At 39.0% G+C, this 25,899-nt stretch overlaps 1 protein-coding gene across 3 annotated transcripts in view; it reads right to left on the reverse strand.

Moving 5' to 3' along the window:
* The window catches only part of mtss1lb (MTSS I-BAR domain containing 2b), a 37,627-nt gene that overhangs the window by 10,796 nt on the left and 932 nt on the right, over positions 1–25,899 (reverse strand). The window contains exons 1-7 of one of the 3 annotated variants that reach the window (XM_017032688.2): positions 25,864–25,879; positions 16,080–16,141; positions 15,610–15,683; positions 3,828–3,912; positions 3,182–3,273; positions 2,213–2,287; positions 1,131–1,139 (exon numbers count right to left, since the gene is read on the reverse strand). In XM_017032688.2, coding sequence (XP_016888177.1) covers positions 1,131–1,139; positions 2,213–2,287; positions 3,182–3,273; positions 3,828–3,912; positions 15,610–15,683; positions 16,080–16,141; positions 25,864–25,869 — 403 coding nt within the window. In that variant the 5' untranslated portion in view covers positions 25,870–25,879. Of the gene's footprint in view, positions 1–1,130; positions 1,140–2,212; positions 2,288–3,181; positions 3,274–3,827; positions 3,913–15,609; positions 15,684–16,079; positions 16,142–25,863; positions 25,880–25,899 lie in introns of those variants that run through there. The other 2 variants (XM_008309913.3, XM_025055543.1) reach the window with 2 other exon arrangements.

Genomic DNA, 25,899 nt, shown 5'->3' on the forward strand with positions numbered 1-25,899 from the left:
TTGTGGTGAATCCTTTGTATTTATTTTCATTGGGGGGGGGGTGTTGACCCTCTATTTTCATTTTATTACTGTTGTTCTGAGAGAATCACAGTTTGTGAGGAATTACAGTGTTATAAAGAGCGGTGATGTTTTAAAGCAAAGACTTCTTCAGATTTGTCAAATTTGCTGGAACCGTTTGGAAACCAATAATTTAGACAAACTGCAAACAGTAAAGAATGTTGTTATTTTCAGCTTCAACATTAGGTGTTTGTCCTCAGGATGGTCTGTTTCACCTCCATCGAGAGCTCCTTTGAGCGCATGTTTTGCGTTCACATGGACAGCTTCAAAATGCAAACAACACACCTGGAATCAACTTCAGACCTTTTAACTGCTTAGTTGATGACAGGTTTCCTCGTTAACCTGAGTGCATGCAGCCTTGTTTTTTTTGCAGCCTCCGGAGTCAACTGTCCAATTACTTTTGGTCCCTTGAAAAAGAGGCAGCTACATATTAAAGAGCTGTAATTCCTAAACCCTTGCTCCAATTTGGGTGGGTCAAATTACAGCTGAGAGTCTGCACTTTAAGCTGATACTTATTATATAATTGTATCCTGAATGTGTTTTCGTTAACAGCTAAAATAACAAAACTTGTGTCACTGTCCAAATACTTTTGGCCCAAAAGTTTTGGGCCTAACTGTATACAGCAGCGGTTATTAACACTGCATTAAAAAAAAAAAAAAAGACAAAGCGATCAACGGCCGCTTGTTGTTATCCTTTCAAAATAAAAGATACTTCCTGTGTTCAATGATCATTGACGTCAAAATAAAGGCTCATTATAAAGTCGTTAATTTCGTTTTAATGAACAAACAAAATTAGGATTTTTTTTCCTTTGACAAATCAATTCACAACTGTGTAAAGTATGAATTAGTGGAAGCAACACATATAATTATTATTTTACAGTAAACACAGATTGTTTATTACTTTTAGTTATTTAAAAGAACAATGGGTTTTGTCAATTTCGTTACAAATATCATAAACATTTTTTTAAATCAAATTAATGCAGCTCATTAGCATTTGCATCCACAAATATAAGCAGGAAAAGGTCAGAAAGGAAATGGAAGATGTGAAGCATAATGTGATTGGCTGACACTCACCTTGGATCTCTTCGAAGGTGGAACATACGCCACGGGAGAAAGGGGGAGATGTCAGAGGAGGAGAGGGAGGAGCAGCGAGGAGGGTTTTGGAAACAGCCAAAGAGAAAAAAAAAGAGGAAGAAACAGGAAAAACTTATTGGTATATTGGTTAGTAAAACGAGGCATCAGCAGACAGCCATAGCAACACCTACAGGTTATGTGCAAAAACACCAATTATAGGGTTCAAACCAAAAAAATGAACCATTCCAACCAGCATCAGCATTTACATGGCGTCATGCTTAGAGTTGATCATGTTCAGTTGGTTAGATTGCAAAAAAAATCCAACAAGTAAGCTATCGATGTTTTGATTCATCTTAGCTTTTTTTTTGCAAGACATTTTGGTAACCAAATGGAAAACTCCAGATAGAACGCACAAGGTTTTAGGACGAAAGAGAAAAGACCCGATGTACTTCCTACCACCACTAGATGGTAGTATAAACCAGATGTTTGAACCTGTACGTGCTCTCAGCATGCAGACCTTGTCAAGTTTTTCTACAGCAATAGTATTGGAAATTTGGAACAAAGTACTAACTTTTATTTATTATATACTATTTTAAAAATGGTATTAAAGGGATAGTTGAAGTGATTACAAAAGGGTAAAATTTACCAAATGTACCAATGTTAAATAAGGCTTCCAGAAAGAACAGAGACGGGAAAAAGGAGAAAAACCATTTAGCCACTTGTGTATATACCTCTGTTGATGAAATTAGCATTGCATTATGTCTGCAATTTGTCAATTCTTCCTTACAGTCTTAAGGAATAACCACCACGTTTACGTTCCGACAACATGGCGTAAGACTCAATTCATTCATTCATTCATTCATTCTCATTCAGCCTCTTCAGAGTCATGTGAGGGCAGGGGTACACCTTGGACAGTTCTCCAATCACTGACACACATACAATACACTGATAAAACACCATGTCAGTTCATCTTCATACCCAGGACCATTTTAGAATAACTCAAATCACCACAGTATTTCCCTGCCTTGGAGGACCCTCTCTGAACTCACATGTGTATTGGAAGTATCTTAGCACACTGTTACCTTTGCGTGCCTTCTTTTGCAGCTTGATGGTGTCAGATGACTTTTTCTTGATCTCGTGTCTTGACCTTTTGTACTCTAGGAACGAAAAAAGAGAAGCGTTTAGCACCAAAAGAAGAAGTGAAAGCTAATGTCATCTTTTTTCTCATAGTCATGAGGATCACGAAAAATGCATTGGCTCACTAAGAGTATGCTGTTTTTAATCACAGGAACTCTCTCGAACAGAAGTGATTTTTTACAATACTGCAAATAGTTCTGCTAGATTAAAGAAAAATTACACCCACAATTATTTTAGAAACACATTACATGTACTATATTAATACATGGCGAATGTGATAGTTTCCCTTCTCTGTTTCCCTTCCTGTTTAGCATGAACTAAAGTATAATATTCACATACTGCAAATAAAGTAAAAGTAAATAACATCCACAATGTAGTGCACTTTCAGAACCTCTTGAAAACAAAATTTCTAAACTAAAAATAAAATACAATATTTATAAATACAAATCTGAATATACATTTCAATATAACTAAAATACAAATAATACAGCTGTGATTGCTGATAATACTATGAAAAAAGGGACCAATTTATCTGAACAAAAATATATTTGCTCACATTATTGTGAATTAGGAAAACTATTTTGGATAAATTCCCATCACTAACTCGAGCCGAGAACAAGAACAATAGCCTGGCTCAGCCATGTCCAATCATATTCTTACAGTTGATCGATCAGTGAGTACTGGTTTTGATTCTGTGACTTCACCGTTTGGTAAATTTACCCACAGTAAGTGACAGAAACTGAGCACAAGAGGCAGCAGTGCAACAGCGACGCACTTTTTCTTAGCTAAAATTGTACATTTCTTTCCTTTTACTTTTGTACATAAATATTAAACATCAATTCCTTTGTTTGTGGATTTGGTAGCGAATATGGTTTTACTGTTTGTTTGGGCACGTGTGACGTGTGTGCGTGTACCTTTAGCGTGATCCTTATCCAGCTGGTTTGCAGTTTTCTTCCAGTCTTCAATCTTATCCTGGAGTGGAGTGACCAGACTCTCCATCAGAGCACTGTAACATAAACAAAACAGTCAGGATCCATAAAAAGAACAAATGGTTCTTAACAGTGGCAGACACTGTTGCCATAAACATCTGGATAAACAGTGCCTCTAGAGGTTGTTTTGATGAATTCACTCTAACAGTGATTTAACTCATGGGTCCCCAAGGGGATTTTTCATTCCACTCTAACAGTGATTTAACTCATGGGTTCCCAAGGGGATTTTTCATCCATTCATTTAAAGATAATCTGGCAATGGTAACAGATAACAGAATAAAGTCTGTTTAAAAAATGTATTGGTCCTTCAACGATGGCACGGTATTACCGGTCCGCAGCAACCAACCAAATTCCCAAAGGTTAGGGGTTGCTGATTGAACTGGAGGCTAACGACAGCAATTTCAGTTTTCATCACTTCAGTTTTACCTTTTTGTCAATACTAAGAGAGAATAGGAGGATAACTAAAACCACAGGAGAAACAAGGATGAGTAAAAGGAAGAAGAAGGCTAGAGGGGAAGAAGAAATAGAACTAAAGGGAAGATATTTTTAGAACATGAAAAAGATTTTTTACTTGGTAAACTGTCGCAGTTTTGCCTCGATGCTGCGGTGTCTCATGCACATCCTGGTCAGTGCTGAACCAATGTCTCGTGTCGCACCTGGCAACAACAAAGCAGACAGTGATCAGGTCACAGGAATCACAAAATGTTAAAGCTGAGGCTACTTCCAGTGTCCAGTCTAAAACATGCAAACGCGTTCAAACATGTTCATCAACTTTGCACTTCACAGTAACTGATGTAGATTTTAGGACAGTCAAAACAAATGCCCTCTCATTCGATTTTGTAATGCATATCCATAAGTTCCGCTGTCCATCCACTTACTTGTTTATTGCTCTAATACACAATCGTTACACAAATCACTGTTTGCACACACTGTGGATAATTCATTTCACCTGGAGTTTGAAATACCATCTCCACATCTAGTGTGTATTTAAGGAGGATTAAACTTCAGGTCAGACGCCCCGCTGACACTGATACCATTAGCTAATGGATACTAATGGATAGATAGATAGATAGATGGATGGATGGATGGATGGCTGGATGGATGGATGGATTGATGGATGGATGGATGGATAGATGGATGGATGGATGGATGGCTGGATGGATGGATGGATTGATGGATGGATGGATGGCTGGATGGATGGATGGATAGATGGATAGATAGATGGATGGATAGATGGATAAATGGATAGGTGGATAGATAGAGAGATAGATGGATAGATGGATGGATGGATGGATTGATGGATGGATGGATGGCTGGATGGATGGATGGATAGATAGATGGATGGATGGATGGCTGGATGGATGGATGGATAGATAGATCGATTGATAGATAGATAGATAGCTAGATAGATAGATAGATATTTGGATGATAAATAGATAGATAGATAGAGAGATAGATGGATAGATGGATGGATGGATGGCTGGATGGATGGATGGATTGATGGATGGATGGATGGCTGGATGGATGGATGGATGTATGGATGGATGGATGGATGTATGGATGGATGGATGGATTGATGGATGGATGGATGGCTGGATGGATGGATGGATGATGGATGGATGGATGGATGGCTGGATGGATGGATGGATGTATGGATGGATGGATGGATGGATGTATGGATGGATGGATGGATGTATGGATGGATGGATGGATGTATGGATGGATGGATGGATGGCTGGATGGATGGATGGATGTATGGATGGATGGATGGATAGATAGATCGATTGATAGATAGATAGATGGGTAGATGGATAGATAGATGATAGATGATAGATGGATAGATGGATGGATGGATGGCTGGATGGATGGATGGATAGATAGATAGATTGATAGATTGATAGATAGATAGAACTTTATTACAAAGATATAGATAATTCACTCAAGCCTCGAAAGCAGCCACTGTCAACATGCACACTTTTCCATGTAAATAATTTAATCTTCATTTGGATTAGTTACAAATAGTTTTTGTTTTCTGTCATACAAGGGAGTGTTGATTTATCTTGATAAATCATGATTAATCGCAAACAACTACCCCAGCTAACCAGTAATTTATCAAAATAAAAATTGTTACTCACTAATATCCCCTCCCCACGATTTTTTGCTTGACCTTTGTTACAGTTTTTCATTGTTCAACAGTGGTTTTTTTTTTTTTTTTTTTGTAACCGCTCTGTTCAAAATCACTTCTTCAGATTCAGGTCAGTAAAACAAACTGACGACAGCTGCTGGTCTACTGCTACACTCTCTGTTATTGAAACGTTGGACGATATTTTAACTTAATATGAAGTGTCAAACAGTTACACATACACAGACACACACACACACACACACACGTCTGATTAGGCTTTGACAGAAAGCACACAGAGCTGTCATCAGTGTTTACCCCTTTAGCAATTAGCCTGCTCTGTAAATGTAAATGACACTCAACGTAGAGATTCTTTAAACAAACCCATCACTGTCTGACCATTTTCCTCTCCGAGAGTTGTTTTGTTTTATTTTTTACAATGTTTAAACAGGTCACCGTTCAGTCTCTGGTAGACAAATACTCTGTCCACTGTAACGTCGTTCTCACCAATGTGTGTGTGTGTGTGAGAGAGAAAGAAAACAAGACAGAGAGAGAGACTGCTCCTATTTAGGCAAAAGCTAACCCCTGAGGTGAAATCACACTGTATGATGTCATTTAAGTCTACTAACTTCCAAAAAAGGTTACTTTAGTGGCAAACTTCAGGCTGTTTTCAATGCTGGTCAGAACAGAAGTTTAAGACCGGGAATAACCAAGCTACAGAAAATACATCAGCATACAGTGGAACCCCTAGATATGTTTAATCTATTTAACGACAGCACTCGTATGTCAATCACATTTTCCCCATTAGAAAGAACTAAAAACCAATGAATTTGTTCCGGCCGCCCCGAAAAATAGTATTAAACATCAAAAACATGGATATAAACAAATATAATGATAATATAAAATAATAATAATTAGGAAGACATTTTATATTATCGTTATAAAAATGGGAAAATAACCAAGCGAGGGACAGTGAGCGAGACAACATGACAGAGTTTTGGGTCGACTACGCGTAGGAGAAGGACTGGGAGTGAGGACTTGATTTAGATGATAAAGATTTTTTTTTTATTAAACACTCAGAGCTAGTGGCTTCCCCATGCCGTACGACTGAATGGGTGCCATTCCTCGGTTGAGCACTCGTAACTAGATATTTCCTCATATCACGAGGAGGATCTTGCAATAGCTGTTTACTGGTAACTTGGAAAACTTGTATTTCTGGGAGGTGGTCTCTAGGAGTTCCCCTCTAGTAGAGGGTTAGGGGAAAAGTTGACCAAAATATTGAATTTGACTTTGGCGTTGTTCCTGTTTTCCCACTTTTCTCACGTTTCCGTTCATGACCATGTACAGGATATTTTTGTATTTATTGTGTTTGGTATTATGTCAATATTACAGCGTGGGCGGTGTATGAGGGGGGCAGTGAGAGGGGGTCAAAGCTAGGACCTCAACTAATCCTTGCACCAAAAGCAGAACAAGATCAGATCATACAGATCAAGTTGTAATTCTTTCTTGGTCTGGATGACGCTCCTGCAGAGTTTAAGAATTGCCTTCAAAATGTTTGAAGAAAAAAAAAATTAAGTAGGACACAAAAACTGCAAATTGTATGACGTGTTTGTAAATGCTCTTTTTTTATTTTTTTAAAGAGAACTACTGCAACTATTTGCATTAGCTGAAGTAGAAAAAAAAAGTTCCCATGTTTCCGTGTGAAACATAGAACCCCAGGTGTATTCCATGGCAAATCTGCTGCAATTGGACGTGCGCCCTTACTTTCAGCACACATACACACAGCTAGACACACAAAAACACACTCAACACTGTGTGTTGTTCACATGCAAGAGAGAAGTGTTTCATTCATAATTAACAAATTCCCTCTTCACGCCTCCGGTTCTACCCGGCAACCATTCATTAAAGAAGACCCATGCACACGCACGCACGCACACGCACACTCACTCACAAACACATTTTGCGCAACTCTTGCCATTAAATAGCTTTAGTTCACACAGCCTCAAACTGAACCCGAACGCTTAACTTTAACTCCACCTTTAACAGTCGCTGCCTCACTTGACCTTAACATTCACCACAGCTTAAATCTTAATCCCGCGTCCAATTTAAGGTTGTGATTATGACCCAACTTCACTCTCCTTTACTTAGAACGAAGGTCACAAATCAGCTGAAGGAAAGAGATCTAGAAAATACATCTTAACATACGTAACTAAACCATTGTTAAATGTGAGGGCAACTGGACTTTGTTAATCACGTAAAAGTTAACAACACATTTCCATTATTCTCAAATGACGAAGAAACATTAATTAGTAACATGAGGCCGTAAGCACGACAAAGGTACTGTATGAAGACCATAACCGTCGGCAGAGAAGCAACTAAAGAAGAGAAGGAGAGAGGGAGAGGGGAGGAAGCAAAAGAAAGAGAGTGTCTGTAGGTTTTCAGGAGGAAACTGAAAGAGAAGGAGCAGAGAGAAAAAGGGGGAAGCATGAGAAGTGTGAGGAGACTAGAGGGAGTCACTTCACACATTTTAATAAGTTTCGCTGTTGTAGAGAAGAAGCGTGGGACTACTGCCAGGAGAGTGTGTGTGTGTGTGTGTGTCCTCTATTGGTATCAGCCAACAGGAAAGAGACCATTGCAAGGCTATAGTCAAACACTCTCTCTCTCACACACACACACACAGAGAGAACACACATCTGGATGACAACCATCGACTGTTAAAATGATGCCACCGAAGTCCTGTGATTTTTAGGAGCAGTCGTTCTACTGCTGCCTCCTGTGGTCAGTTTGTGTAAATGGGGTTCAATTTGAACAATGGAAGAAAACAGCTACTAAATGTTCAATTCGAATATTTTCATCCGATTTTGATACGTATAGCATGCAGTCATCCATTATCTACCGCTTATTCCCTTTCGGGGTCGTGAGAGGCGCTGCAGCCAATCCCAGCAATCACTGGGTGAGAGCAGGCTACCTCCTGTACTGTTCACCACACATGGGGCCACATACAGAGACAAAGAACCATTCACATTCACATTCATAGATATGGTCCATTTATAGTGTCCGATCAACCTACTCCCATATTAACCCTTTGATGCATGACCCATGATATACTGAGTTAAAAAAATGTTACCAAGTGTTTTTAGACATAAAAATAAGAACTGATTTGGTTCTGGTTTTATACACCAAATTTTCTTTTTGAATGTTGACACAATTATTCTGCAGTTGCCAAGGCTGACCACTGTATGGCAGTGTTGGGTGATTCTCAGGCGTCCACTGTAGAGGCTTATATGCAACACTGCCATTAAAACCTATTCTTATCATAGAAAATGACATTTTCATAGCTGTCCACTGTAGTGACCGTCATGCATGAAAGGGTTAAGCATGCTTCTGGACTGTGGGAGGAAGCCAGAGTAGCTGGAGGGAACATGCAAACTCCATACAGAAAGATCTTCTACCAACATTTGCCACCGTGTGGCCCATTGTAAATAATTATTATTGTTATTTCTCTAGTTATAACTGTCAATGCTTCAACACGTGCTGTCATGCATTGCATTTAAACCTGAATGGGATGCAGTACAAGAAATGACATAAGAAAACCAAAGTTGCTACAATAAAGTTAGCCGCTCACTCTCTCTTACACCAAGTCAGGAGTCCATCTGGTGAAATTGTATGATTTCAGCCAACAGTAAAAACCCGCTGGTCAACCGGGCCTTAGTTCCAATGTGTTATTTTTCAGTGACGTTTATTTCACTGACACTATCTAACCACACGACAGTAGTAGACTGGGTGGATTTGGGGTTTTGGGAAGCAGCAAAATTGCTGTTCTTCCTCGTCTCCTGGCAACTGACAGTTTTGTGGCGGTTTCCATGACAGCACAGAATCTAGGCCTGTTGCTAAGCAAAGACTCGGAGATGTTTGAGGACACGAGACACAGACAGAGACTGAAGAAAAGTAAGGGATTACCACACACAGGTAACCTTGTTTCAAAGGTTGAATTAAATTGAAAGAGCTATGTATGTGTTTTAGCATTGTTAATCTGAAATAAATATATAGTATTACTTCGATTTCCAAAATAAACATCAAATTAAAATGTTAGACAAAAATTAGATTTTTATTTCATTTTATTTGAGTGTCCAGTCCCCCGAATAGAGCTAGGGAATTGAGCATCTCTAAGCATTCTATAGGGCACAAGTGAAGATGTACAGTAATGATTAAAATACACAACTTCATAAGGATAACTTATACTAGGGTATACTTTTGTTTTTCTCGACATATTTCCATAATTATAATTTCACCATTGGGATTAGTTACGAATGAAATCTAGGGTGAAACACATACATCTACCTGCCAATATATGTGGATTTACATTCTCAATTCATTATGAATAATTATGGTTGATCAACAACTACCCTCGTTCGACAGCCCCAATAATATGTTTCCACAAGGATCACTGTTTGAAGGCATTACCACATTTTCTGGACTATAAGGACTATAAAGGATGGCATTACCACATTTTCTGGACTATAAGTTGCTCCAGGGTATAAGGTCAAAATAGCTAAAGGATGAAAAACAGGTGCGACTTATAGTCCGGAAAGTACGATAATAACTTAAATGGAACTTAATGACGGAGAGTGCAGTGGATGAACAACTGTTGCATCATAATTCATTTGTTCACTAATAAGAACTCCATCCTGGAGCCAATCCCCCTGGAAGCAAGGGCGGGTTTTTTTATAATTTGCCAGTGAAAAGCAGCTTCAGACTTAAAGTTAGGTCCAAAAATATTTAGCAAAAATAAATGTGGTTGTGTGTGTTTCTGTGTCGTCTGCAGTGGAGAGTGCACAAAGGCTGAGAAGAGCACGCATGATGTCCAGACTACATTACCCACAATGCTATATTTAGACCACTGCAGTGTGTGACTCAGCACAGCCTCAGTCTGCCTGTGTATTTACACAGCAACCATTGCCTCATACCATAGATATTGAGTGTCAATTAAATAAATTGTCATTTACTGAATATTTACTCGATTAAAACATGTGTACGCAGATAAGAAGAAGAAGAATGACAAACTCTAAAGTAACGATAAGTCCAAAATACCACGTTTGAACCACTCATTTTAGCCATACTCGAATGTTAGCCATTTCTGCCTTATTCCAGCTGATTATGAGCTTTTTCTTGCCTAACATTTATAGTACCAAAAGTTTTTTTTCCTGAAGTTCTACTTTCAACTTCAGGATTCATCCTTATGTTTACATCAATATACTTTATCTACCTAACCCAGTGGTTCTCATTTATTTTCTGTCATGGCCACACCTTCAGGTCAGAAATGTTTTCACGCCTCCCCGACTCACACCCCCGTGAACTAAAATACTATTGAGAACCTCCATCCATCCATCCATTTTCATCCGCTTATCCGTTACCGGGTCGCAGGGGCAGCAGTCGCCACCCAAATCACACTGCACCGTACCAACCCCCTAAACCTTCCTGCGGGTGGTGAGTCCACGGGAAGGTATTAACCGCCCAAAACGGGATTCAAACTTGCCCAGGAGGTGAACCCTGGGGTTCCACACCAATGACAGAGACATTGCCTCTGGGCCAAAGCGCCACTCTATTGAGAACCTGATAACATGTATATTTTTATCTGTACAAACCATTATATGAGTTGCTGCCACCTAGTGACTGGAGGCTTGTTATCATTCAAGAATTACAGCAGTGGTACACTGTCCATTGTGTGAGTCCACGGGAAGGTATTAACCGCCCAAAACGGGATTCAAACTTGCCCAGGAGGTGAACCCTGGGGTTCCACACCAATGACAGAGACATTGCCTCTGGGCCAAAGCGCCACTCTATTGAGAACCTGATAACATGTATATTTTTATCTGTACAAACCATTATATGAGTTGCTGCCACCTAGTGACTGGAGGCTTGTTATCATTCAAGAATTACAGCAGTGGTACACTGTCCATTGTGGTCATTTTTAGTAGTTTTTTTTTTTTTGAACCAAAGGTCAGGAACAGATTTGAATGTTTCTGAAAGATGTTTAGAGGTCTCACGGTCCCTTTGATGTGTTAAAAAACACAATGTGTAACATTGCACGTGTGCATCTGTCTGGTGGTACTTGAATGTTTAAGCTCTGACATAGAGCTGTTCATCCAAGTTTTAGCCAATCACACACCAGCTACCACATTCATGAAAATGGTTGCCGGGCAACATGGAAAGAGAGAGAGAGACAGAGAGAGAGAGAGAGAGAGAGAGAATTTGTGTGTGAGGTAGTGAGGGAAAATGAAAGAGAGACAAACAAAAAATAGCAGTGTTGTTGCCATGACAGAGCAGAACATTGGACTGATGCTGAAACTGTTTTTGTCCTCCCATTTATAGACCTGAGGTCAAAGGTCTAAGGCCATTGGGTCCCATCACTTTCACAATAAAAGCTCAGCTTCCATAAGTGAATGTGTTTTTAAATGTGAACATATTTTACATTAAACGCAAAAAAAAAACCCTAATGGTTTTTGTCCTCTCTTTTTACTCACACTTGTAAATTTGAAATGTTTCAAACATATTCATGTAATAATTACATTTTTGTTTTATCTAAATTTCCCCTCCTTCCATCTTCCTCTCGGTAGTTTTGAGTTCATCATTATTGAGCTTAATTAGATCTCAGACACAGTGGTCAATTTATTTCCCTCCCTCTCACTATTACTATCACACGCTCGGACACACACACATACACACTTACTGCTCCTCTCCGTGACTTCTCTTTTATTTTTTCAACTCTCCCTCCAACTCTTAAACTCTGGTGTCACGGTGCAGGACCGGCCCCGGGGTCAACAACACACACACGCATACAGAGTTCAGCCTAATGTCTGATTACACAGGAGTTAAAGGACTTTGACACAGCTCGGCTTCACTACATTACTGACTTTGTGAGTCAGTGTGGGTTTGTGTGTCTGCTTGCGTTATTCAAGCTCGACCTGGGTAACATCGAATCCCGTTTAGGGCGGTTGGTACATTCCAGCGGACTCACCACCCACAGGAAGGTTCAGGGGGGTTGGTACGGTGCAGCATGATTTGGGTGGCGGTCATGGGGCCTGTTGCCCCCGCCACCCGGTAACGGATAAGCCGACAACAATGGATGGATGGATGTTTATAAATGTCTTTAGCGTTTATCATCATATATCAATTCTACCTCTTGCCCCCGCCACCCGGTAACGGAAAAGCCGACAAAAACGGATGGATGGATGTTTATAAATCCACCATTCACACCGATGTACACTAAGAATACATTGAGTCAAAATGATTTTGGAAACCAGTTGTTTCTACAACTAACTCAGAGTAAGTCAAGAACATGTCAACCAGTCGAGCAAGAGATGGAAGTCTTGATCTTTGCCACATAAAACCTAAGCTGACAGGGGGGTCCGAAGTCAACTATTACATTTACAGGTAACTCACAAAATTACGTGAAGAATGTTTTAAGAAAATCATTTGAAATATATGGTCTTAGAAATGCCCTGTAAACTCCAATTTAGGAATTAAAAGTGAGTGAGTGTTAACCCTGAAATCACAGTCAAGATCACTGGCGCTGCTCTCAGCGTTAGTGGTTAAACTTCTCACAATCAAAACCACATTTTCACATAAACTTCACTGCTTCCTGTTCCTTTCTTTAGATCTTTAACTCTTCGTTTCACTAGAGAACATAAACAACCTGGAAATGTGTTTTCCAACATCTGGTGCTCAGGTTCAAGCGGATTCCTACACTCATTCATCCAATTTTTCCCATCCAATACTTGGCATTAAAATAGAGGATTAAAAATAATGTATCACATGAAAAATAGAAAAAAATAAAGGTCAAGTTTATCCAAAAGACATTAGAAAAATCAATATACATTTCTAATAAGTTCATTTCAAATCCACTATTAACTTTTTTTATACATTAACTTTTAATGATTGAAACAGACCACCTTATCCCTCTTGTTAGTAGAAGACAAAAACACTCACGACACCTCTGCAGGTTTTGTCTCTGAGTGAAATTAAACATTTGAAGCTGAAATGCTGCCATACATCAGCTTTTAAGACCATGGACGATTTTATTCTTGTTCTCAAACTGTGCCTCTAGGACAGACATGGGCAAACTAAGGCCCGGGGGCCGGATGCGGTCCGTTCAGCTTTTTATTCCAGCCCGTCAAATGTTTCCCAATTATATAATTTATTTATACAGTCAAAAAGTTTGCCCACGCCTGCTCTAGGACAATGAAGGATTTTTATGAATTGAGTTATACTATTTCAAGAGACAGTCATACAATACTTGTCCCAACTTAATGTGTGAGTGTGTTTGGTCCGGTTGTGAGTAGTATTTGGGTTACTAGTATCGTTGTGTATAATGAGCTGACAGAGCATTAGAATGTTTCCTGACTGGACTATAAAAGCCACATGAGCTTCCTCCTATGCTCTACTTTTAAGGTGGCCACACACACACGCATACATAAACACACATACACACACACAGTTGGTATGTTGGAACTCAAATGTTTTTGCCAGTCTAGCACAGGCCAAACAAGGACTACAACCAGACACTGAGACATTTAATGTCAATACATTGGACTCTAGATACAAGCTTCCCATAATACGAGCGGTCCATGTTACCAATCTGCAACTATTGTGAAAGATTGCTCCTGATACGAGGAAATATCTAGTTAAGAGTGCTCAACCAAGCACCAGTTTTCCATTTTAAATTCCTGGAGCGCTGTTAGCACGTAGCAAATTTTGTGGAGACAAAACACCCTCGGATAGTCTCTGTGGGTCGTGCTGTCTCCCTGTTTCAAGATACTTGCGTTGCCTACTTCGGAAAAATTTTGCAAAGTAGGAAAAAACAAACGACCCTGGATGCCTTTTTCAGAGATAATGTTTTATATTATCAGTATATTTGTTTACATCTATGTTTTTGATATTTAGATGGCAGGGGATTAGTAGTATATTTCTGGGGGGGCTGGAACGAATTAATTGGTTTTTAGTTATTTTTAATCTGGAGAATTCAATCTAGATACGAGTGCTGTTGTGGAACAGTAACTAGGGAGTCCACTGTAGTTAGACCATTCAGTATCAAAACAAAACATAAAATTGCTGTGTCACAGCAATAACACACAGTCCTAGAATAGGATGAGAATCCCAGGCGGGCCTCAGTAAAAACTAACAAGAACATACATACTATACTAAACAAACTTAGCAATTAGCCCAGAAAAGCCTTGTATGGCTAATCTCTTTCAGCGCTGGTCTTTGGGAACATGGTTTTCAGCATGCTACACTAGCAGGGGAGAAGGGAAATTGAATCGAGGGAAAAGAGAACATGCGCATGTTAAGTTGAAATCTGCTTTCACTCTGGTATTACATCAAACACTACTGTTCCCGAAACAGCATCATCTGAATGTGAGTATGACTGGCACCAGACAAAACAAGTGCAGAAGCAGTGAAAACTCCTCTGATTTATGAGAAGCACACACTCAGACATCAGAGAGAAATTCAGATTCTGAATAGAATGAGAGTCACTTTACATACACACCCAAATATGACTAAAACAGAAATAACCTCAATGACTCTTCTTGAGAGGCACAGTCTGAAAGAAGGCTTGGTCTTAAAGACATATTCGTCTGCTAAATTTTAACAACAAAAACAACAACAACAATATAAATAAATAACTCCATCATCGACATAGCATGTGCATAAAACATTTCAACCTCATTGCAGTACCAACACCAATTGTAACTGCAATATTAAAAGTCACTTCTTTAGGGAAAAGATTTCTCATATGATTTTTTATTTTGTTATTCTGTAATATTTTCCGAATAAGGCTACTTTTGATCTCCTTTATTAAATTGACTTTTATTTTCAAACAACCTCAAAAACTAAAGTTTACAACCAATATATATTTATTTTTTATTTTTACAAACACACAACACAGCATTCAACAAGGTGAACAGCCAAATGCAAATACTGTGCCCTCAACTAAAACCGTTTCACAGTTTGACATGTTCCTGCAACAAAAACGCATCAAGTAAACATTTACCAGCAACTTCAAAGCCATAAAACTGGAACAGCGGTGCAGATAAAAACTGAAATTCTTTGATCAGTCAGAGCAAAAGTTTACACCGCACCCAGATCTTAACTACAATAAAGGCTTCCTAATAAGACTCTTATGTGGAGGGTCAAGAAAAACAACACACACACACACACACAATGATCCTACCTCTGGTGTTTGTAGCCATGTCTGCCACCCTCTGAAAAGCATCTAGAAATGCAACAGCGGCCAGAACTGTGGTTCTACATCAACACAGAGAAAAGATGTTGAGGAAAGGATAACATTAGCAAACTACTCCTTCTTTCATATAAAGGTCCTTTTAGAAGGCCAATTAGTTTTTACACAGCTGCCTTCATTAATAAGTACATCCATGCTGGAAGTTCTTCCGTTCAGTTTTGTCGGATTGACACGATCTTACCACAGGAGGCAGTAATGTGCCGTAAGTTCCTTTATCTCTAAATGCTAAAATACATTTGAAATAATAATAATAAAGTAATAATGTTGAAAGAAAAGTGATTAACCTTACTATGTTATTATACGATGTTATTAACTTTGGTTAAATCCCTACAATTAAAGCAAATGTACAATTACAAATTCACGCTATACAACACAGAGAACATTTTATGACACTTGCTCACCGAAGTTGAGAATGCAGCTTTGTAGCCTTGGCACTGAAGTCCTCCCACACAGGATAGGAGCACTGTCAACACAAAGACATTAAAACACTTTGGTAAAATTATAAACAGCTAAGATTGTCTTCCAAGCTAATATTTGATTCTTTGATTTAACGCCTTCCTGTGAGGCCTTGCTGACTCCTGATCTGTGTCAACATAGGATTAATCAGAGTCTAAACTTTAAAGAGGAATATCAGGTGTATCATTCAGAATTACTGTTCTGATGGATGGATGGATGGATGGATGGAAGGATGGATGGATAGATGGATAGATGGATAGATAGATGGATGGATGGATGGATGGATAGATAGATTTGGTAACTTCATTTCAAGCTTCAATAGCCCATAAGTTAAACAAACTCATAAGGGTTCAGCGCTAAACCCATCAGCTATCCCTGTTGAAGTCGGCTTTATTTTGGTAATCTGATGCTGTTTTTCCTCATCACTGTGTGGTGTATGGAAAACAAAATGAATGCACTGTGAAAGGATTTGGGATTCAAGGTTAACGGTCACTTAAGGGCAAAAAAAGTCTAATTTGGAAAACTACCGCCTGCAGTGTGAACATAGCCTTATTAACAACTGGAAACCAAAGTATAGCACAGCCTCTCAGTGGAGAGCACAGTAACACGAGAGATCCTGAAAGGATGAACAAGCCGAGGTTTCTTTCCTGGCTGTACCACCAGATCACTCCCCTCCTGGTACAGTTGTATGACTTGTGCATGCTGCTTAAAAACTGTTAGAGGACACAGGACAGACACAGATCTAGATCAGGGGTCACCAACCATTTTAAAACTGAGAACTAACTCAAGGGCACTTAGTTATACGAAGAGCTACTTTGATACAGACTTCCCGAACAATGTAATAATAATAGGTTGTGGGACATACAATAGTCAACGCTCTTCTTACATCGCCATTGCACCCATTTGAATATCACTTCAAGTGTAACTGATTCTAAAAGCACAGTTCAGTACAATTTCTGACCCTCTTGTTGACTAGTTTTATTTTTTGAACATACCCCGCGGGCACCTTAGGTAATCCACATCACCACGTTGGTGCCCCCTGGTCTAGATCATAGATCTATGGTCTGGTGAGCCTCTGTGTCTGTGGCACGCGCGGTGATAAACTCCATCTGACCTGCTTGATGTTTGTTTTAATTTTGTCAAAAATCTATATTTCCCTGTAGTATTAAAAGCCAGCCACTAGCCTCCATCTGTCTCAAACACACACACACACACTCTCAGCAGATTGTGGGACTATGGGGTACAAAGTCTACCAGTTGACCAGAGGCAAATACTTCAACATGAGGGAAGAGAGAGAAAGGGTGAGTGTGAGAAAGAGCGTTGGTATTGTACACTATTACATCACCACTTCCTGTATCACAGGAAAACTCAACGGAGCGTGAACCATTACCAGTGTCTCTCCCTGTCTCAAGTTCTCACACACGGTGTGCAGAATTCATTGTCAAAAAATAAAATCCCAAATGACCATAGACAATTGTCTTATTGAGTGCACAGCAGTCTGACAAAAATGTAAATATTAAGCATAGGATTAGACAAAATGAGTCTAATTTGAATTAGTCTTGTTGAAATGACCATTTAAATGTGACAGGTTACATTTCACATCCGTTCCTGTATTCAGATTCTATTGATAAAAACCTGTGGTTTGAGTCTTGATTATCTACATTAAACAAGGCTAACGTAATTTCATAAAACTCATTTAGCAGCCTGTCACTCCGTTTTAGAGGCAACAGCATTGGTATGCAGACGAGGCAGCCACAACACTGGGCTGCATAACTAAGAGCGCTCAGTAGCAAGTGTTTCTGATCTGAACAGAGGCTGCAGGGAAAAAAAAAAGACAGAAGAAACTTTCTTTCCATGACATGTTATAAACACGCCATGGATGTTCTGATCCTGATCTGCAAGGATTGGTGGACCTTTCATACTCTTTATATTGCCCAGAAGAACAGCTGACCTTGCTTGCTTACACATAATAAAGTAAAGTTAGGTTATGTGTAACCATTTATCATATGGGTTTACATAGATATTTCCCTTTTCACAGTCTTTTAAGCTGTCTGTCACTAAATTTGCCATAATGAAAATGATGTGTTATATGTCTCTCTTCCCTTCTTCATTTTCGATGTGCTACAAATTCTGGAATAGGCTGGAAGTATCTGAAAAGATTCAATGATTGTGTTCTTCAATGAATATGACTAATGAAGATTGTGTTGTACAAGCCTTTAAAGTTAAACAATTGACCGTTTCTTGTGGCGATTGCTCAAAGACCCAGCCGGAGAGACACGGAATTTGGACAGTTAAAATAAAATAAAATTGTTAAGGTTTTAGGACAACACAATTCCCTTCTGCATAGGAGGCTGCCAAGCGGTATCAAACAGGAGAATATGGATTTGTGTCACGTTTCTCTTTTCTCTGGCTCATTTCCAGCTAGTTTTACAGCGAACAGCTGAGTGGGATGAGGAGGCCCTGACAGTTTTGACAAAGGGATTAAGTGATGGAGGAGGAGGAGGAGGAGCTGGCCTGGGCCCAGCAGTGTCCACTGTCTCCCAATGTCGCCCTGTAACCAGCCTTGGGGCCCCAAACGCCTCCAAGACTCTGACGAGCGCTAAGGAAGGAGATGATGCCTTTCATGGATGCTATGTTTGTGCACACTGTCACAAAGTTGTTGTTTTTTTTCTCTGACTGGCTCTTTCAGAAAACTGAAAAAAAGAGTTGTAGGGGCCTCGTCTTTCACGCAAATACTTGAAAAACTTATGGTGTATCATCATTAACTGCTCATGATATAGTGCTAGTGAAAATCAGTAATAAAAGGGTGAACATAATGAAAAAGAAGAAATACAGATTCACACATATTTAATCGTCTTTCATCCTCTGTCTGCTTGTTCATTTTGTTCATTTTTGTTCATTTTATTAGATGTACTGGTTTTTACCTGAGATGTCTGTCCTTCAACAGCTCTCTCCAGACTCTCTGTCTGGACTTTTTATTTCCTGTCTTTTTTGGAGTGATGCAAAAATGTATTACATAAGTGAAAAAAAATAGAACACTGGAGCTAGAATTGCATATTTTAAGTAAAAACAGCATCTAGAGCTTTTTCAAACATCGTACAGATTTTCGAATAACAGTCCCTGCGATCGTCCATAATTAATCTGGTTCCAAATGCTACTTCTGTTCAGGTTTCTTTCTACCTTACCTTAACATATCTGAGTCATGAGATACCAGGGCAACAGAGTAAACCTACAACTCTACCGACTCAATTCTGAAGTATTAAGATAACATTATTATTACCTTAACATATCTGAGTCATGAGATGCCAGGGCAACAGAGTGAACTCTAACGACTCAATTCTGAAGTATTAAGATATCATTATTTGAATTAGCAAATAATACAGTTAAAAACATTTGTAAGCAAGTATAGAGTACGTGTAAGACTTAAGTAAGACTTACCACAAAACATATTATTCTAACAATATTCTAGCTAATGTTGGTTCTAAAGTTAAATAACCTTTATAACAAACTGTCTAAATAACTACCGTACCATTGCACTCACACCTATCGGTGCGTTAGGGAAATAGTTAAATGACACTTAACATCTTAAGGGCCCAGTGCACAAAGCCTAATCCAATTTGCCTACTGACCAAACAGATTTACAAACAACGCAGTAACACTAGCACTCCACACGGTCTTCTGCCACCTGGACCAGGTGTGGAAGCTATTTATTAAACATTAGCTCAGCTTTTAACTGCATCCTACCACATAAACTGGTCATGAAGCTCACAGACTTCCACATCAGCTCCTCCATGTGCAGATGGATCCTAGACTACTAGGCACCTCAGGTGGTGAGGAACGGTAGCACTACCTCCTCCTCAATAACAATGAAGCTTAGGCACTACACAAAAGTGTGTCTTCAGCCCACTACTCTTCTCCCTGTACATTCATGACTGTATTGCCACACACTGCCTCAACACCATTGTCAAGTTTGCTGATGACACCACCCTCTTCGGCTGCATCCCAGACAAAGTTCTTAGAGCCTATAGAGAGGAAGTCAGCAGTAACATCCTGGTGCAAAGACAACAACCTCTTGTTGAACGACGGCAAAACCAAGGAGATCCAAGAGGAGGACACATGGCATTGAGGGTGTTGCAGTGAAAAGGATCACCACCTTCCACTTCCTAGGGGTAACATCAGTAGCGACCTTAACTGGTCACATCATCTGGATGGAATCATAAAGTTAGCAAGACAGTGTCTCTTCTTTATGCCTTGCCTGAAGCACTTTGGCATGGACACCAGGATACTAATCAACTCCTGCAAGTGAACCATCCAGATTATCCTGGCAGGAAACATGACAACCTGGTATGGCAGATGCACTTGTCTTTGACTATAAAGCAGAAAGTGGACAAAAATGCCCAGCACACCACCAGGTCAGTGCTACCCACACTCCAGACCAATGACACTGATCGCTGCAGCTGGAAGACTAAGAGAATTCCCAGCTATCCCTTTCACAGCATATTCACACTCCTGCTGTCATAGCAGGGGTATCTGTCACTACAACCCTTACATTTAGAAACAATTTTCATAGCCAAGACATATCTACATAAATTTAATTTATAGCGTTTTTCTGAATAGAGCAAAAGTCAATGCTACTTTTAGGTAGGTTTAGGTAGGTAGAAGGTAAGTTAGCATCTTTTGTAGCTGTGTTAACCTCAAATTACATAACACCAACCGTTGTCATTATCTAGCATAGACGTCCGTGTGTCTCCTTGCGTGTAACCTCGTACAAGATTTTCATTAGCCTCAGAAGATGAGAAATGAAACTTCTCAATCTTGATAGTTCACAGTAAAGTCAAACTAAAAAAAAGGCCTGGCAGCATTTTCCATGCTGATTAGAAAGCACTTTTTCTTCCTCTTATCCCCTCATCTTTCTCCATCTCCTCCTTTCGTCTTTTTGTGCTCAGCAAATCCTCAGCCTGAAACCACGGCCAATTTCCTGTGTCATATGTGCTTGTGTACTGAATGCTACCTTTGATGCAATGAATAATAATTATTTACAGTGATAAAAAAAAATCAGTGCAACGTTCTCCTAACTAATCATTGAGTCATTTGAACTAAAAGATTCACGGTGGGTAAGGATGGGCAATGGTGTTGGAAAAGTTGTCCATTCCATTATTTCCCTGTGGTTACTACACACAAATGCTATCAGCCAATTTTGTTTTTTATTTTGCTATCAAGGTGGACACCATCCCTCTCGTCTTCCCTCAAATCGCCTACCACGCATCGCAATACAGGAAAGCATCATCATAGGTACATTTTTGGTACAAAAAGAAATACAATAAGAGTTCTAATATTTATATAAAGAAACGAAACTGCAAAATCACGCACAAACTATATTTGAAATACAGTAAAAGTGTAAAACAGGGCTGACTGTTAACTCTCTCTGAGTTTTATTCAGAAAGGAGTATCTAGTTTTCTATTTTCCAATTATTTCATTGTCCATAAACACCAGGGGGTTGGGAAATATATTAAAAAAAAAATTCAACATGGAATTTCTTGAGAACCGTATGGGATAACAACATTTCTTTCACATGGCAGTGAAGGATCAACTTGTTCATTTGCAATGGTAAATGCAACAGTATCTCAGTAAACACCATTCCCTGTTCCTTAAGTGATCATAAACCATTTACATCTCTATAAAGATCTCTTCATTGGACCGGGGTTATAAAAGCAAATTACTGGAATCTGAACAATTCACTTCTTGAGATCAAGGAACTCAAAACTAAGATCTCTTATCCAATTATTATTGGAGTATTCTTTCAGAACAAATTTGGAGCTATTTAAACACAAGAGATCAGCCGAATACCTCAGGAAATTTGGGAGTAATTTAAAAGAAAAAAAGAAGACCATCATTTCAGATATATCTCAGGTTTCTCAAATTTCACCGGACAATCTAACAAAAGAAGAGACAACAAAGCTTTTCAACCTGCAAGATAATTCAGACAAAATATATAGGGAAAAACTGAAGAAGGTGTTATAAGGTCTCGAAAAACAAACAAAAAGCTAGAACAAGAAGAACTGAACTCATACTTCTTCAAACTGGATTAGACTGGATAGATTATTTAAAAATTATCTATACTACTTCTGATGATCAAAAACATGTTGCCAAGTTATACTGTTATACTCTCTAAAGAAACCTGTAGACATCAGAATACTGTGAAGGTCTGAAGGTTTACCGTTTCTCAATTCTTTAAAGAACACTCCCCATTGGATGAGTCAGAATTTCATGTATTGCTCACAAAGATCTGTAATTGTATAGTGCTCCCTAAGGATAATACATCCTAAAATGACTGGAATACTGGATACTTGCTTATATATAAACTGAATATATTATATATACTGTGTATCTCATTTTGAAAACAAGGCAATACATCTGTTTTCTCAACAAAATATCATAAGTACTCCTCCCTCCTTGTCAATACTGGTCTATGTTTGTTGAAAATGTATGTTGGAATAGTGAAAACAAATCAATACTTGCAAAAGAAGTAAAAGAAACTTTGATTAGAGATAGAGCTTTTGTTGAGACTTTCTCATTTTATAGCTTATCATCTTTACCCCCAATTCTCAATGCTATATTATTTATATTTATTTGTGTGTTGCATTTACAAATTCAAAGTTTTAACTTAAAAATATTTTTTGGCAACTGTTGGTGTTTTTCAAACGTTCATTCCATTGTTTGATAATTGTATAAATTTGAAAAAAAAAACTGTAAAATCTTTGAAAACTTTACATAGCTATCTTTTTTTATTCTTTCTAATGTACTCAATCGTTCCGGTTTGGATTCTTATGTATTTATTTTTTTGGTAGGTTTTGGCATGCACTGTGGCTAAGAATATCGGCCATTAAATCAACGGAAATAAACCACTTCCTCGTGAAATAAATCCACTGCCGAAAAGTTCAAAGACTGGAACAATGTTCCTCATAGGAATCAATGTAAAATGGATTAATCCGTTCCTGGATTAAGATGGTTGCTTATTCAAACTTTTTCAACAGTATTTTGTGTACAAGTTCATACACGGAACCAATGAAAATAGTTAGAGCTAACAAAAAAAGATAAACACAACTGAATAAAGAATTAAGCTATAAAAAGGAAAGGCAATTTCATTCATCCTTACCGGTGCTGAAGAACTCGTGATTGCGCAATGTTCGCAATGTTCACTTTTAAAGCGAAGTACCATGGAGTACTTAAATACTTAAATGCCTGGGCAGATTGATGTGCTCTGTATTTTTTGATACTTCCGTTCTCTGGGCAGATTGATGTGCTCTGTATTTTCTGATACTTCCGTTACTTCCTTATCTGAGTGACTGAATTTCTCACAGTCCTCCAAAAAAACAAATACAAACAGTTAAGTATTTGGTCTGAGATATAATGTTCATATCAGGTCTGAAACAGAAGACTATTTTTGTTTCATTTTTGGGTTAAAACCTGATTGGGACTGTCCAATGCCTAGTTTGGTATTTATGTCTCAAACAGAGAAGGGGGAGGTGAAAGAGAGGCCACCACATCACAGAAGAAAAAAATCCAGTCATTCAGGAACACAATTATTTCCAGCTCCCCCACCTTCATCATTTTCATCATCACCCTCATCATCATCCACACCACACAGGTGTGTGTGCGTGTGTGTTCAGTTTATGACACAGCAAACTAGGGACCGGGGGCCAGGTACGGCTCGTTTGGCTATTTAATCTGGCCCGCCAAACTTGTCCAAATAATATTATTGATTTTTATCATCATTATACTTTTGCCTTTTCCTTGCAATATCTTATATACCCAAAAGATGGCGTAGAAAATGCTAAAGCATTTTAGTATTTTAGGCTCTGTGCAAGACATTTACATTTTACATAATTTAGGATCCATTGTGGCCTGCGGGTCGAGCTCATGCTGGAGAGGCTGCAACTAGAATATAGGCGGTGACAGGGGAAGCTGGAGAACGATAAATAAGTAAATAATAAGAAATTGAAAGCAACGTCTTAGGTGATCAAACAGTTTTGAACTGGATGGTAATTTGGGGTTAAAAAAGGGTTCTGGAGAAAGGTTTTTAGGAACGTAGAGGTTAGTATAGGACAGGGGTCACCAACCTTTTTGAAACTGAGAGCTACTTCAAAGACACTTAGTAATACGAGGAGCTACTTGTTTAATACCGACTTCCTAAACAATGTAAGTATAATTAGTTCTGGGACATACAATAGGACACTCTTCTTACCATCGTCATTGCACCCGTTTGAATATCATTGCAAGTGTAACTAATTCAAAAAGCACAGTAACAGTACAATTTTTCACCTTCTTGTCGACTAGTTATATTTTTAGAACATACCCCACGGGGGCTACCAGGTGCGCCCGAGCAACGTTGGTGACCCCTGGTATAGGAGATTGCACGAGGTCACAGCAAACAGTGTGAAAAACAGAAACGCAAAAAGGTGGTATACACTATATAATACACTTGATGCCATTTACTGAAGTATGCTACATATTAATAAGAATGTTTTCAAAGTGAACTGGATAGGGGTTGTGAAGATGCTAAGAGGGTAGTTGGTTAAGAAGGTGTCAAACCCAGGCCTGTGGGCCAAATCTGGCCCCTGATGTATTTATATTTGGCCCTCAAGATCATGAGTATGTGTATTAGAGCTGGCCCGCCATTATTTAGCCACTAAATACTAGCGGGATGTATGTGCAATATTATACCACATACATTTTGGGTTGTTCTGATGTGTGTCTAAATTTCTCACGTGTTTATAATATTAAGCATTGGTCGTTCCAGATTTAAGGTTGACGCAAAACTAATGGTTGGTTCCAAATGAAACAATTCAACATAGGATATCTGGAGAGAAGAGAAAACATGCACATTTGCAGTCAAATTTTCAATAAATATTGAGTTTGGCCTGCAACTTTGTCCCAGTTCTTAATTTTGGCCCACTGTGAAATTGTGTTTGACACCCCTGATCTAAAGATTAGATAATTCAGAGAAGGGGGTAAAAAGGGGTATGATAATCATGTCCTGACTTGGCTTAGCTAATCAAGAAGGTGAAGGTTGTTAGGTAGGATGAAGAACATGGAAGATGTAAGTCCGGGAAACACTGCATTTTATATTGGAGCAGGTAAATTAGATTATTGTTGAAAGAAAAAAAGGGGTAAATGATCTAATGGCAGCAGAGATGGTGAGTAGGTGGACAAACGTAGAGGTGTTTAGGATGGAACAGAACATGTAGGAGTAGGAACTTTCGGGAACAGTACCTGCATGCTATTGACAAATGCCCGGGGGGTCAGTTACGTAAATGCATGTTCAAAATGAAGGTAAATCAAATCCTGACCACAGACAAGAATGATGTCAAGAAGCTGTTTTTGGAGAGGTCGATGCTAGTGGAATGGAGGATATTTCATACACTGACTGTGGCCTACACAGCTTAATCATCATCATCACCATCATCATCATCATCATCATCCAGCACCACAATAACCACTGCTGTGGTGCTGGATGATGATGATGCAGAGAAGCTGGAAGTAGATGGGAGTAAATAAGGAATTCTGTTTTTGTATTTTTTGCGGTTGACGATGGCATGGGAAAGGTTAATAAGGTGAAGATGGTGTGTGAGATTCTCAGGGTGAAGGTGATGTCAGACGTAGGAGATGTGGAGGAGCTGAAGAAAGGTGAGGGAGGTGCAGGGGTGTGGGGGGGGGGGGGCAGTTACCTTCATGTCGTTGACTATGGCCGGGAAAAGACCCCC

This window comes from Cynoglossus semilaevis, chromosome 5 (genome assembly GCF_000523025.1).
Source record: "Cynoglossus semilaevis isolate Cse_v1.0 chromosome 5, Cse_v1.0, whole genome shotgun sequence".
In the NCBI taxonomy this organism is placed as follows: Eukaryota; Metazoa; Chordata; class Actinopteri; order Pleuronectiformes; family Cynoglossidae; genus Cynoglossus; species Cynoglossus semilaevis.